Below are 16,233 nucleotides of genomic sequence, written 5' to 3'. Positions count from 1 at the left end.
TAAGAGTTTGGTTATTTTCTATTAGATTTGAAATGTTGAAGCCGGTGATAAAGTCTTTTCTTTGGAGAAACCCTAAAGAATCAGGATGTCTAGCTAGGATGTCACCAAAAGAAACATTTCAGAGATTGTCTCGTCTTCTTAATGATCCTCGTGTTCAGAGCTTCAATCGTCTATGGAGGCTCCATGGATGAAGAGAAGCTGTATAGTTTTGATTTTAATCATTTTCTTGCGTCACACGGTATCTGTCTTACAAGTCCTTTAACCTAGGTTTGTTTGGAAGGTATGTTGAGCCAACGATCTTGTTGAATCTCCTCTTGATTCTGAGATAAGAATGAAGAAATATTTGGTCCAATTCTCCCAATCATCACAGTAAGCATAGTTAAAGTATTCAGTCATACAGGTTTACTAATTAAGTAGAGTAAATAATTGACTAATTATTGCTGTTTTTTTGTGTCTATTTCTTCTGATTTAATGAAGTTACGTGACATCCAAGAAAGCATAGGGTTCATCAAGTCAAAACCAAAGCCACTTGCCATCTATGCATTCACCAAGGACGACAAACTTAAAACTAGAATCTTGTCAGAAACATCCTCTGGAAGTGTTACCTTCAACGACGTCATGATCCAGGTATATATAATATATATATGTCATATTCTCAACTATTCCACACACCCAAAGATTAATCCCCATGAAACGAAAACCGTCTAAAGGGATCTACTTACGGGCCTTCGGGCCTATGACTTCCTACTCATTTAGAAAACATGCCTTTCTCATGTCCCGAGTGGTGATTGGAATTGCAGTATATGTGTGGATGCGTTGCCTTTGGAGGAGTGGGAGAGAGTGGAACAGGAAGGTATCACGGGAAATACTCATTTGAATGTTTCAGTCACGAGAAGGCAATAATGGAAGGAAGTTTAGCAATGGATCTTGAAGCTCGATACCCTCCATGGAACACCTTCAAGCTCACCTTTATTAGACTCGCATTTCGTGAAGCTTACTTCAGCTTGTCCTCTTAATGCTTGGTCTTAAAAAAATAAATAAGGGAGCGAGAAGAGAAACACACGCAATATATATTATGTGATTGATTTGTATCACTCTTATGTTGATTTTCATATCTTCACCTAATAAGTTGATAATATATGTCATTTAAGCTATGAGATATTCTATATAAGCAACTTTCACTTATATTTTAACCAAGTTACATTCTTATTTACCCGCGGTTACATACGTGATTTAACGATAAATATGTATTATTATTAACTTAAAAAAGTTGTACAAATTTTTTGATTGCAAGACAATCGCAGTATATTTCCATGATAGGTCTCAAGATTAGTATACAATTTTTAATTTTGAATTCCGTAAAACATTAATATGGAATTTAGTGAATTAAGTGGTATGCTAAATGATACTTATGAACAGTTGGACTAGAAAATGAGCATACTGGGATACCTAAAAGTTATTAATATTCATCTAGCAATATTGTAATTAATATTAACAAACAAAGGGTCGTATACATAAATGTGTGTATGGTCTTTTTTTTTTTTTTTTTAACTAAATGTGTGTATGTGTCTTGTCCAAAAAAAAAAAAGCTGATGAAAAGCATTGGCGCGCACACCACAATAATAAGGTCACTGCATCACTGAGGCAGTTTCTTTCACCCACCCTAAGTAAGCTCACCCGAAAGCCCTAGCTAGCTTTTTTTTCTGGTTGGTACGTCGTCCTTACTTGCCCCTCTTTATATTCAACCTCTTCAACCTCCCTCATTATTATTAGTTTCATCTTTACTTCTCTCTCTTTGTCTGCTCTGGTTGTTGTATATTATCTTCTTGAACTCAAATCCAACCAGAAACCATATCTCTTCTAGTTGTGCCCTTCGCTCTTGGAGAATGAGAATTCAAAACCAAGGAGGATGGGTAACTTGCGAGTCAAGGTACGTTCCCCAGGCTAAACTACGTAACGTCAGGTGATCTAATGTTTCTTGTATTTGTGAATCAATAAAGTGAACATGTATATATGGATTTGTGTAGTCATAGTTGCACACCTGTTTAATTGCCCGGGAAATTGGGACTTGTTAGTTATTCGCAGTTAGATTATTAAGATTTAAGTAATATTAGTATTTTATATACTGATTCTTTGATTTAGTCTTTTATATACTGAAATATGTAAATTTTTTCTTGAACACGCTGAAAATGTAACTAATAGCTTCTTTTCTATAGAAGCATAAAATGGAATACAAACGAGTTGATTTTTCGGTACTGTAGTATATAAATTTGTTGGTATTATACAATCGATTGTTGGTGTCGGAAAGACTTCATAGAGAAAAAAGATTAGTGTTCCGTATTTTGTTAGTTTATGGAACGCTACGTTAATTATTTAGTGCTTTTGTGTAACCTAAGGTAAGCAACACTAGTTTAACTCTGAGAAAGGTTGTACTAGCTAGGAGCTGCTTAACTAAATCTTATGGTAATATGCTCTAGAACTAATTGGTTTTATATACCAATATTGCTCTAAACCGTAGGCCTGTGATGCAAGAACAACCTATATAATTAATCCACGAGTTCATATATATATATTATATATATATATATATATATATATATTTGTGTGAGAGAGATTAGTTATATTTGTTGCTAAAAAAGAGAGAGATTAGTTATATTTAAACATTCTTCACTTTCTCAGTATAACTTTTTCAAGCACCAATGCATTGTGAAGTAGAACACTATGTGTAGAATCGACAATAAATGAGACCGGCCAGTACGGTAATCGTAACTTATTATATGCTGAATTTTTTTGCCCTCATTCGCTTTCATGTCGTTGTCACTATTGATTTCACTTTAGTTAGTTTACCACTTACCTTCTAATCTAGATAGACTTCACTCTACCATATGAAAATATTAATAATTTATCAAATATTATAACATAAGAATACTCCAATGAGAGAAGCAACGGCAACATCGAGAACCAAAAACAAAAACTTCATGTTCATGTAAACCACCAATAATAAATATTTATGATAAATATTCATTACCGTACAAGAAACATAAAATTAAACACATATTACAAGACAAAAAAACAAACATGCAGATGTTGATACGATATGAAAAATCGTCCATCTATTACATAGGGCTCATGAAAAAAACACTCGAAACACACATTATATTTTGTTTTTTTTTTGAACACACACATTACATATATAGATTCAATATATTATATAAAAATCTGGAGTTCTTGATTTAATCAAGATCTTGGTGGGTTTTGATAGAATTGCGTACCTGGTGGCACGAACATAGTCATCATGTTACTTGAGTAGTAACTACTAGAATTAGGATCTACAAACATAGCGAGGATCCTCTTCCTCCTCTTCCACCGCCGGCTATCGCTGGAGTATTAAACGTATTTCCGCCTCCTGCGGAAGAGCTATGAATGATCGCTTCCGCCACTTCCACCACTCATGTGGCTGCTTTCAGAACCTTGGTCATATAGAATTCCTTTGAAGATATGACCTCCGATGTTAACCGTCGTTTGATAAGCATACTGACCATCTCCTCCGTCGTCTACGCCGCTCAGTTTTACACACCGAAAAAGCGCATCCGAGCTCACTTCGGGCGGAAAACTCGCCTTCCCGTTTCTAACCCTAAAAACATATACACAAAAGTTTCAAACAACACACCCGGAAAACCCACATAAACAATAGATTCTTGCTCCTAATTTAATGTTTTTCTAGTAGCGTTTTTGTTTTCAAATTAATTTATATGTGAAAGACAACTTTCATAACAGAACACAACATATAATTAATGGTTTTATCAAACATCTTTTGAAAATCTCAAACTCCAACGGAATTTACTAATTAAAAATGTTTTGATAAAATAACATAAAATCAGAATGTATATTTTTGAATTTATTAACAAAAGAAACTGAAGTAGTAAATGGATAGTTAATAGGTGTTTTTAAATGTATCCGAGTTTTGTTCTAAAAACACATCAAATATGGTTGGAATCTGAAGTCGTCTAAATAATTAAAACAAATCGGAAACTAAAAACCTGCTGAGTCGGATGGTAAGCGAGAGGAGGATGTTCCCGGAAGAGCAGTATCCCTATGACGTTTAGGGATACTGGAACCGCCGCTACCACCGCCGTCTCCAGCTGTGGAGATATGAAGCTGCTGTTGTCTCTCACGGCGTCTCGCAACGGGGATCACGTGCTCCTAACGTGAGTGGAACAGTCGAAGCCGCGGCTCTTGCAGCAAGTTCTGCAACGCATGTGAGTGCAATCTTTCTTGGCTTGGTTCCACAGTCCCGACAGCTTATGGTGATGGATCTTGACGATGTGGCTAAGTCAGAGACGTCAATCTGATGACCCTGAGATCTATAAGATCTATGCTTTGTTGTGTGGATGTGGTTGATGGTGATGCATGAGAATCTGTTGCTCGGGGTGGAATCTGCCATACGCTCGAGCTTGGGTTAATATTATTGGTGTTTGTGTTTGATCTATACCAAACCCAATTTGTCTTTTGTTGTTGTTGATTTCCTTCTTCGTCTCCGTTGTTGTTGTTACCTCCTAATGAGTACATCCCAGCCATTTCCTAAGACTTAACACTTCAAACCCTAATCTTGACCAAACAATATCCATAATTCAAAACCCTAATTACCATGAAATCCGTATCCTGCTTCTCACTAAAGTTCAGCTTTTTCTTACTCGTGGATCTTCTTGCTCTTTCAATCTAAACCTAATTTCTCTCACCTGGAGCAAAAGTGTGTTCTTGGTAATGAGTAGTTGAAGTGAGAGAAAGTAAGAAGAAGAAACAAAAGAAAAGAAAGAAAAAGAAGAATTTAAGCTTAGTTTGTCCAAAAAAAAAAGAAGAATTTAAGCTTTCTGTTTATGATTTTTATTTTTTCTCAATAGATTTCTGCAACGCCGCCGCGTTCTTTAGCTTTCTCTTTCCTCTGCTCTGCTCTGCTCATCCCTAGAATTTAAGTCTCTCTGATTTGGGGTTTTGCAGATTCTGTGAAAACCAAAGTGAAAAGCTTTGCTTTCCTCTTTCTCACTTCGGCTTTGTCTGAACAAATCGCTTCTAGTTCTGTCCGAATGAAAGTAAAAAAAAACTAAACAATACCCTCGTGACAAAAAAAAAACTAAACAAATACTCTCTCTCACTTTGCTCAAAAAACAAAAAAACTCTCTCTCACTCTCTCTTTCTATCGACTCAGAGTCTCACACCCACGGGGGATGATCCACGGTCCAAGGTTTCTTGTTCTTATCCCATGGACTAGAGTTTGTCACGTGGCGAATTTCATCTTAACATGGAAGAGTGTAATTATTTTTTTTTATCAAATATTTTCTTTGAAGTTAACACTGATTTTTACATAGTTATATAAAACAAAAAGACTTAGCACAAGTGACCGTACGTATTAGTTTATCCTAGTATTAATTATGGCTAATACCGCTTAATTATACGTTTTGTCTAGTCTCAAAGAATATTAATTGCTCACCTAGATGCCTAAGGATTCTCTCTTACTTTAAGGTAGCTTTAGAAAGTTATAAATATCATTTAAATCAATTTTATGTTAAATAACACAAACTTATATCCATAAATCATATGACTTTTTTGAAATATAATTACTTATTTTAATCATTACTATAAATTTTTAATTAAATTTAATAGATTCTTATGCAAATAGAAAAATATATTCTAAATAAGGGAAATAAAGAATGTTATAATATTATTTCCCTAAGTATTTTATGACTAAATTTTTTTGGGAAAATTGTTTTTTTTAGTCCCAAAACACAATAACTATGTCCTCTTGATCTAATTCTCTTACTTTATGTCTTATTAGGCTATTTTTTTCTAAATGTCAATAACACCCTTAAATTTCAATTAAAATTTTGAAATTGCAATTAAAAACTAATTTTGAATATTAAAATATACTTTTTTACTAAAATTTTTTTTAAAAATAAAATCTCAATTATTTTTTTTAGCCCAGAAAAACGAATTTCTTTTTTTTTTTAAATAAAGTTTTTTCACAAAAAAAAATTTTTTAGTAAAAGTTTTTTTTAAATTAAAAATCTCAATTATTTTTTAACCCAAAACGAATTTCTTTTTTCTTTAAGATTTCTTTTTTTTAAGATTTTTTTTAAAAAAGATTCTTTTACTAAAGAATTTTTTTTAAAAAAGATTTTTTTAAATTTAAAAATCTCAATTATTTTTTAGCCCAAAAAACAAATTTCCTTTTTTAATATTTTCTTTTTTTAAGATTTTTTTTAAAAACAAATTTAAGAAAATATTTTTTTAAATCCATTTGTATTAATAAATAAAGAAACAAAATATTCCCAAACATTCTTTTCTAATATTATCCTTATCCGTAGACATGCATTCTAAAATAGATAGAATACAATAAACATGTTAGAGATCGATTTCTACTAGTTTTAGATTTATAGTATTATGTAGATTCTGATTTCTACAGGTTTTAGATTTATAGTAATGTGTAGATTTTGATTTCTACAGATTTTAGAACTATAGGTTTAGCGTAGAATGTGTTTTCCAAATATTTTTAGAATATTATTATTTACGTAGAACACGTATTCTAAACATAGTAGATTCAATGAAAAAAGTACATTACATTTTTTACTATGTAGAATGTCAATTCTACATTTTTAGAACAAAATATGAAATTATGATTTAAATATTTTTTGAACTGAAAAATATATCAATAAGGTTATATAGGTATTTCATCAGTATTTACTATTTTTTGATTTTTTTTGTTTGTAAAACTATTTATTTAATTTATTTTAGAAAACAGTAAAAAGTATTAGAGAAAAAATGGTACAAAAGACAAATTAGACTAATAGAACATAGTTATTGTTTTTTTTTTGCCTAAAAAAACAATTTTCCCAATTTTTTTTAGGCTTTGAATGGTGATCAATGAATAAAGTGAACATTGAATTTCTTATCATTTTTAAAAAGATTAATTTTTCATTATTCTTCTTCTCATTCCTTTTCTATGGAAAAAAATAAAAAAAATCATTCTTTATTAATTTTGATAAGGAACAAACATTACATTTCATTCGTACCATATTATTCATACATTTCTTTCATATTCATTCTTTACGTTCACAAAGAATTTATCGGTCGGAGATTTAGCGAAGCTTATTTATTGTAGTGCATTAGAAAATCAGTATTTTTTTATTAATCAGAAGGTGATTCGGCGGCTGTGGCCAACCGACTAATTCTCTTGAACTTAGAACCAACATGCGTCTGTACCTTCACGAAGTCTAAATCATTTTGAGGTCAGAGCGAATAGAATTCGGATCCGTGTTGGGACCGAAGTTTCTTCAAGACTACTAGACCGATTTGCATTGGTTAAGTCAGTATTTTTGTTATTAAATTTATAGATATTCTTAATTTTTTCACGCACAAGAAAATCAGTGATTAGGTGAACTAATACTAAGAATAGACTAATGATCAATGTGGTGTATAAAAAATACCATAGAATAGTTTATGGAAACAGAGAGATTCGGGCAGTGAAAAAGAGGCTCTATTTTTATTGATTGTAACAAGTGATCATACAAATATTAGTTGTCGAGCGATCTGAATAATCAAAGGAAATATTTACAACAACAACAAAACTGAGGAAATCTTCAAAAAAAAAACAATAAAACTGAGGAAAGGTGAAAAAAGAAGAAAAAACGCACGTTACTCTTTGGACTCTCTGCGGCTATACAAGGGAACACTGCGCCACCTACGTCTACTTTTTCGTATTCCAAACTTTTTACCGTGAATTATTTATGTTTCTATAAAAGACGAAGTAAAATAATGTAATAAGATCTATGAATAAGAATATCATGATTTGCATTCTCTACAATAACTTTGTGAACACGTATTCTGACACAAAATAACAGAATATGGAAAATGAAGTACCATCGTTTTATATCACTAAACTTGCTATCTAGATGATTTATGCAATCTCAGGAGGTATACATTTAGATTGGAAAAATATAGGTGTAAAATGAGATGTACAGTATACTTGCCATTTCGCACTGCATATCGTTAATCAAATACTTTCGGTGAGGAAAAAGGACAAACAATACTCTATTTTTTTCAGAACTCATAAGATATGAAAAATGAAAATTTTAAAATTTATATAAGTTAGTATAAAATGCGTACAGTTTGATTAAATACCGGTGCAACTTTTTTTCATTTTCACACGAATTCCATGCTATCCGATGGTTATAGGGATATACTACAAATACTATTTTAATAACGTTTATTTTTTATTTTATTTTCAAAAAAAACAACCTTGAGGTTTAGACGATCCAGTTATCTGAGATTAAAGGAAAGAAAAAACATTTTGAGATGTTAATACATACATCAACGTGGATTCTACAGTTGAAGATGTTGTGATGGACCAGATATCTGTTGGATTGGTCTGGATTTTTGAGATAAAGAAAAATATCAGTCCTTTTATAATCCTCCCCTGTAAAATCAGTGGTGTCACATCAGAATAGAACAAGAAACAATAGCTATATCGTTTCTTATGCTTTTGTATAATTAATAGTAAACTCGTCCGCTTGACCACACAATTGAACCAAATTAAACTCTAAAAATCAAAATCAAATTAAAATCGCCTTTATCAGGATCGGATCGATCCAAGTTAGTCTAATCCGAAGGTTTTGGAAAGGAAATGCTATTAAAATGGTGAAATTTAGTCATGAAGGGTTTTTTAAATAAAAAAAAATTAAAAGAAAGAACGAAAGAATGAGAAGAGAAAATGACAAGTGGGAAAGGCCCGAGAAGAAGAAGACGTTTGCTGTCTGTCCCTTAAACCTGTCGAGAGGTCTCTTGAGCCCAGTGTTGCCTTCTCCTCTGCGTTGACTCTCTTTCAGTTTATTTAATCTTCATATTTTCTTATTTGGTAGTAATTTATTAGGTTTCCCTTATGTTTATAAATAAATAACGAATAATATCGTTTGAGGGGAGTGAATCGATGTAATACAAATAAAAGTTGAGATTGTTGTCGCTGATGATATTTATAAATAAAAAGTTTAGCATTTCTTTTATTTTAAGGCTTTGTTTTTTAAAGTTGTAAATATGCAAATGTTTATGTTAAGGCAACATTTGAGCAAAGGAGTACTAGAAGGTCTTTTGACCAAAAAAAAGGTCTTAGTTATGGGATGGCTTGCTTGCTTCATGAAAGGAGTACATTTGAGCAAATGGGAACAAGAACGAGACAATAATGGGAAAAAAAATGAAATTCTATTATAATGGCTGTCATTTTCTCAGCCTTTAAATGTGGCTTTTTGTTGAAAGCAACATGGCATATTTGAGTCTTTTAGAGAAAATTCTAATCTATTGGATATCTACATCAACATATAATAACAATATAGTTAAAGAAGAATAAGAGTTATGCACCAAACCTAACACATATCCCCTTCAGTATTAATATAGTCTTCTGTATTTTCTTGGTAATTTTATTTTTGTTAATTGGAAGTACATATCGAAACCAAACTATTTCCCAAAACTCATAAAAGCTGGAGCTTACCACTTGGTTGTTTTTATTTAGTAATTTCTCGAGCCATTTTTACTATCGATTGTAAATGGATATGTACATTACTTATCGATCATAAAATTTATATCTAATTTTCAAAAGCCTTATTTGTATTCAACTCGTATAAATTTTCAATGTTTTATTTTTAAGCTAGCCGTGCTTTTTAATCATCTAAACAAAGGTAAACACAAACCGAAAGTACAATCAAACCCTCTACTACACTTTAAAGATCGGCATGGAATATAAAGTTAAAATTAAAGAGCTATGGATCCTGCTCAATCAATAACCTAATAGGGCAATGGATGTTGAATTTTGAATATGGTCCATGCGTTGTTAGTGATTGGTCGGTCGGTCCATATAAAATGTAATGATGTGAATTGTGTTTTTTTCACTTCGCACAATCATTATCCATTTAATCCAGTTGGGTTGGGATGCAAATTAACTGATTGCAGAAGATTCTACTGCACCTTTACCTCCTCCATTATTCATTTAATGAAATTTTATGTCTAATGGATTTTCTTTTAATTAAGATATATACATAATGATAAAACTTAGGTTTCTGTAATTGTCCCCACTCTATAAAATTAAATTAAAAATCCATACTTTTGTAACAAGCAGGACCACTTTTTTTAGTCCTCACAAGTCTAGTTAACTTTGAGAGAGAATTGGTTCTTACAATCTCAACTTATGATACTTTAAGTAGAACTATTTTTAGAGGCTTGCCTTAGATCCTAACTGTTTTTCTGGCAGTTACATATGCGCATGCTTATAAGAAAATGCAAGAACGCCATAATTAAGTGGGGGTTATTGGTTCTAGTAGTTTAATGGATTCATAAATCCACCTTAGATTTAGAAATCTTCCATAAATTTAATGATTTTCAAATCAAAAGAGTGGATTTGAGAGTTATTGATATGAATTTCAAAATCAAAATAAGTGAATTGTTATAACTCAATCAAATGGATTTGTTATTAGATCTAAATAAGGATACGACTTACTAGAAAAGAAAATGTTTGGGTCTAGAGAAGTTGTTTAGAAAGTCTAAAAGCCATTAGCATTTTTTGTCACTGAAATATGCTTCGCTTGTATTACCTAAGGAAACCAAAGTAAATAACCTATATAGCCCAAAACAAAGGGTAAAGTCTATGTCATAACCAAATGTAAAACAAAACATGAGAAATAATTAAAAAACAGAAAATAGGTGCAGCAGTACACTCTAGATATCTGTGTATCCAGTTTATGACAGGCTGCTTATGACTCCAAACTTGCATCCAACCATCTAAAACCTCCTGTAGAAATATATGATGAATATCGACAGTCTCGTGTAACACTCTTAGTTATCTCAAGAGCATTCCTGTTTCTCAGTTCCATTACATGAGTGAACTGCCATAGATGGAGATGTTGGCAAAATAGATATATATGAGATATCGACAAGCTGAAAAGTTGTCCTGCACGTGTGTAGCAAATGGAACCAACACTAGTATTTAAAACTTGTCCAAACGTAAAGCAAAATTGAAAAAAATCAATAATACAAATCCAATCAAAATAACAAGGTTCAACTCAATATTTGTTCCTTTGTATTTTTACCTTAAAAACACTTATAATTTCTTAATCAAACTAGGGCTCTTTAGATTCCAAAGAATTAACGTTTTAACTAAACTTGCTGCATCTCATTCCTCTTAGCAGCCACAAGCAGAGCAAGTTGTGCACATTTCCTTTTAGCTTCTTCCAGTTCCTTTTCTAAGTTCCTTACCTGTTTCATCATCCATCTATATATATGTCAGAACTTAGAATCTATGTACCGGACAGATGTTTGTCTCTGGTTTAATAACACGGAATCAAACTTACCGTCTGTTCCATTTCAGTCTCTTTCTTTATATATTCCTCGCACCTAGTAAAAACATTTTTCATGAAGTGAGTTTTTTTTCATGTTGAGTTTTATATATACCTCATGAAGAGTTGTATGTTCTCTTCATTTATCTCGTCCTCTGACTTGCCAACGAAATTGCTTCTAGTAGTATCCTAGGAAGATGGTTCTCACTTCAGTCTCTTTATTTTTTATATTTAAATTTGTGAATTGAACCATAAAATGAAGTTCACTTACAGTATATACTGGTTCAGGGTTAAGCTGCACGGGTTGGAAGTTACTCTTGCACCCGTGGAATTTCTCATATGTGGCGGTGGAACAGCAACTGTACAGCTCGAAGTACCTTTACTAAGACATTTCACGTATTACCGGACCACCTTGGGTATTGACAGTAGGGGGTTGATCAGGTATTGCTGCCCCCTTTTTTTTTTTTGATAAAATTGCTGCCCTTTTCGACCTATCTGCAGGCATCTGATAATGCTTGTATCCGAAAACGTGGCAGTTTCTGTTCCTGTTTTTTTACCATAACAAGCAGTGCAATAGTCAAACAAAGATAATGTGGTGTGGAACCTAAATTAACAAATATGGAGAGGAAGAAGATATCAGTAATCATCTACAATCTTTTTCAGCCTCCCCTCCAGCCGCTAGAATAGAGAAGACCTTTCAAAATCCTGCTTATCATGAGCCGGTTCTATAAAGTTTGCTTCAAGAACTCCTGGGGAGCATATTTTGGTTAATAATGAGTCTCTCCTCTAAGGTCTTTCCCTCAAACAAAACATATTCAATGGAGTCGTCAAGGAAAGAAATCACTATACTGACAACACCACTGCCTTTTAATGGTGCAATGGATCTCAGATAATGAACAAAGTTGCTACAATTGCTTAATTCTAACGATTGAAGATTTTCTTGAACTAACTGCAACATCAAAATGTACTTGAATGAGACGGTTTTTTGTGATATACATTGAATCCGATAACTGGAAGTTTTAGGTGCCTCCTTGATGAATCCAACTTTTACTTCACTGGCAGTCTGGCAGCCCATCTTTGGATACATCAATATAAATCTGCATTGGAGACCGTCTTGAGTTTCCAAACATTGTAGTGTAATGTCTAGTTCAGACATGAAAACAAGAAGCAACAAATGCTGAAGGTTTTATCATAGGAACAATAACATCATATTCATCCTGGCCCGTTCTCCTAAGGAACGTGTAAGACAGAAGACCAACGCACTGGGTAGTTTTGCTATAAAAACATAGTAAAAGTTAAAAACAGAGCACACGCTAAGTTCAGAATGTACATGTACAATATATGTCAATACCCTTCACGAGTTGAGCGAGTGAAAACGATGGCATCAGCTCCAAGTCTCATGGTACTTGTCTTAGAACCATTTCCATCTACACACACAAAAGGTGAAACTCTTGTTAGTAACCTAACTAGAAAGAAGCTCAACGTTTCTTTTAACAAAATATACATATAAAAAAAACTTACATTGTCCAATTGTCTTATTAGACTTCTTTGATGAGTAGCCTAAGCTCATGCATTTTCTGATCCCATCCCGGCCCCATCGTCTTGGAAAACTAAAGCTGGTAAGTTGTCTTTGACTATATCAATCTTGTCGATCTTGATAAAAGTGGCACCGTTTTGTATCTAAGGAAGAATACAATGAACAAAAGAAAATGCTATAAGATACACTTCACACATAATGAGCAAAAGAGAAGCGTTTCCCTAAGGCATGCATGCATACCTCGTCAACAGCATTTTCAACTAGCTATGCGATTGCTGCAATACAGTACAAAAATAAAAATAACAAACATCATTACAAAATAATTAAGAAAAAAAATATATTGTTTAATTAGTCTTATATCCGTAATTGTTTTAAACCATATAACTCATAGATCCGAATCCATATACTAATTTAAAAAAATAAGTACAAGTTTTTTTTCGTTGATCAATCATCTCTTAGCTTACCTCCAAAAGCCCATTTGTGTGAAGTTGCATTCAAGTGAAGAAACTTGGGATGCACGCGAGCATTCTCAAGCATACCTGACAAAATTTCATCTCATCAAACACCATTTTTGTAACTAAGTGATGCCTGTATTTATATTTGTGTGTAAGAGAGAAAGAGATGACCTGGAGCAGTCTGAGTATCATCTTTCGTGATCACAAAGTTTTCTCCGGCTTTCTAGAAGCTACGGCATTTTAGGGTTTCCAGAGGAGTCACCGTCGTATCTGTAGACTGTAATCGTACTTGGAACTTGCTGAGTGATCTCCGGTGGAGACAATGAGGTCTGAAACATTCCTCCTCTTACTACGTGGTCTTCGTCGCGTTATAATCTCACCAGATATTACTTCCCTTATTATTTTTTTTTTTTTGACAACACTTCCCTTATTTATCCCTTATTAGTTATTAAGGTAATTATTTTGTTTGTATATAAAAGAAGATAATATTTGATGATCCAAACAAATTTATCCGTGTAATATTGGAGAAAATCTAACGCAATCTTATTAAATCTGATGAAAAAACAAATCGAAACAGAAAATCAGAGAAAACAAATAAAATCCTAAATCAAATAACAAAAAAACAAGAACTTAGACATTCAAACTACTCATCGGTCTGTAAATTGTATCGGTTATACAACGTGACAGAATCAGCTGCGACGGGCTCATTGTCTTGGTTCCTATGCCAAGTGTAAAGCGCATGGGTCTTGTTCTTAATCTCCAAGAGAGCGTGACCGAAACTAGCCTCTCTATACGCTGAGTAGCTTGGTTGTGGGTCAGTGTAGCTGAATGCAAACACAAAATATAAGACTTTAGTTTAGTTTTATATCACCAAAACAAACAAATCATTGTTCTTAGTACCTGTTTGCGATTCCTTCAATGTTTCCTCCATCTCCAATAGTGATGTACATTGGAGCAGTAAGATCTTTCACAGGAGTACAAAAGCCATTGGTGATGTTGTACTTAATATTGGAGAAACGTTCGGATCTCTCATAGGCATGGACATGACCAGCCAAGACCAAGTCAACTTTGCTGTTAACAAGCCACGACTCAAACATAATCCTCATGCTCTCACCTTCCATGTAATGGTAGTTGTTGCTGTTGTACCACGGCGAATGAACCATGACAATCAACCACGGAGTCTCCTCTCTGTTCACGTTCTTCAGCTCTTGCTCCAGCCACAAGTATTGTGGTGTGTATTTGCCTGATAATGAGATTACGTGATAAAAAATCAAGAGAGATTACAAATCTTTAGGGTTTTGGGAATTTTTTTTTGTTACCATAGGCAGAGTAAGAGGAAAGGACGATGATGTGAGCAGGGCCACGTCTGACTGAGTACCAAAGTGGAGATATGCTCCCTGAGGCTTTGTAGGAGTTAGTGTAACGGTGCATGTAAGGCTTGAAGGGGTGAGTCTCATCCTAATATTACAGATTCAAATTAAACCGAACAAAACCAAAACAACAAAAAAAAGAGACTTAAATTGATTGCGACTAAGCGAATCTTACAATCTCCGGAGCGAAATCTATCTCGTGATTCCCAGCGGCATAGATAAATGGCTGGTAAGCAGCGCAAGGCTCCATGAATCTTCCCCATGTATCCCACTTTCTCTGGTCATGGTTTGGATGGTCGTCTGCGTAAGACAAGTCTCCGGCAAAGAGAACTGCTTGGCCTTTAGGGTTCGACATGTAATGGTACAATGTCTCGTTTGAAGCATAGGTTTGTCCAAGATCACCTACAAAACCAAATGAACCCATTACATATCGATTTGCAAACAATATTTTAAAATTTAGTTTTAGAAAGATCCGTGCATTACCAATAATCCCGAATGTGTAGGGAACATCAGGTCCAACCATTGGAGGAGTCGTAAAGTGAAACTGTCTAACGGATTTATGGGTACCAACCTCATAGATGTACTTAGTATCATACTGCAACGTAACAACAAAAAGATAAACATTAAGAAACCATATAAAAAGAAGTACACGTTGTTACTTGGATGACAAAGTACACAAACCTCGAGTCCTTTAATGGTGGCGTGGTGAAGAAAACCAGAAACGTAGTCATAGTATCTGTAAGAGGACGTTGAACCATGAGATTTCTTCTTCGCAGGCTTCACGTCGCTGTTGTTACTGGCGATCCAGTAAGTAACGACGTTGGAACCAGCTAGGTTTAACGGTGTCACCCACGAGACGATCATGGCACGTCCGTCATGGTCTCCTTGCGTTAGATGAACCTGAAATAATAACCCAAAAAAATCAATACAAAATGATGGTTTGATATATATTGTGATGCAACTGAAAAAAAAATTAATCCAAACCTGTTCAGGAACATTATGACCAGAAGGTGAAGGAAACGTTTCAAGAGACATCTCAATCGATGGTAGCGCTTGACGTACGTATTTGCTGGTTAATCCAGCATTGATTAAGGTGTTGATGCTCAGAAGAACGAGGGAGAGTAAGAAAAAATTCATTGACTTCATTTTTAATTGCTTAAGAGCTTTGGTGTTTATTGTTTGGTGTTTATTGTGTGATAAATAGGTTAACTAGTCTTTATATAAGCTGGAGTCGGATGTTTAGGAATATGCTACTGGCAAGAATTTAGTTAGGAATATTTTATTGTTGAACTTTGGTACGGTATATTTCTTAAGAATAAAATTTAAATTGAAAATAGATATGTAAATCATCGAAATGTAACAAAGTATTAGATTTTTTTTTGTTGTCAAGTAATTATCAGATTTTACGATTTAGATATATCCACTGAATGCAAAATATTACCAGATTTTACGATTTAAGATGTGGTAAGTATTTTACACAATAATAAAAATCCAAACAG

General features: G+C 33.5%; 1 protein-coding gene, 1 long non-coding RNA gene and 2 pseudogenes across 2 annotated transcripts; 1 reads left to right on the top strand and 3 right to left on the bottom strand.

The window, feature by feature from the left end:
* The first annotated feature begins 329 nt into the window (after window positions 1–329).
* LOC130505476 (uncharacterized) lies at window positions 330–810 on the top strand. Its single transcript, XR_008941696.1, has 3 exons — window positions 330–369; window positions 478–627; window positions 801–810. It is a non-coding gene; the product is annotated as an uncharacterized LOC130505476 (long non-coding RNA).
* A 2,427-nt stretch (window positions 811–3,237) lies between these two features.
* Window positions 3,238–4,730, bottom strand: LOC130505477 (protein SHI RELATED SEQUENCE 2-like; annotated as a pseudogene).
* A 7,590-nt stretch (window positions 4,731–12,320) lies between these two features.
* Window positions 12,321–14,002, bottom strand: LOC130505478 (protein MICRORCHIDIA 1-like; annotated as a pseudogene).
* Window positions 13,886–15,931, bottom strand: LOC130505475 (purple acid phosphatase 6). Its single transcript, XM_057000085.1, has 7 exons — window positions 15,719–15,931; window positions 15,416–15,634; window positions 15,218–15,329; window positions 14,910–15,136; window positions 14,684–14,822; window positions 14,265–14,607; window positions 13,886–14,188 (listed from the first exon to the last, which is right to left on the bottom strand). Exons 1-7 carry the CDS (start codon window positions 15,878–15,880, stop codon window positions 14,008–14,010), a joined length of 1,383 nt encoding a protein of 460 aa, XP_056856065.1. The 5' UTR covers window positions 15,881–15,931; the 3' UTR covers window positions 13,886–14,007.
* Between the last annotated feature and the right edge of the window lie 302 nt (window positions 15,932–16,233).

The sequence above is a fragment of the Raphanus sativus genome, unplaced genomic scaffold, assembly GCF_000801105.2.
Source record: "Raphanus sativus cultivar WK10039 unplaced genomic scaffold, ASM80110v3 Scaffold2308, whole genome shotgun sequence".
NCBI classification, from domain to species: Eukaryota; Viridiplantae; Streptophyta; class Magnoliopsida; order Brassicales; family Brassicaceae; genus Raphanus; species Raphanus sativus.
The sequence above is the reverse complement of the archived record's forward strand: the minus strand, read 5'-3'. Positions and strand labels throughout refer to the sequence as shown.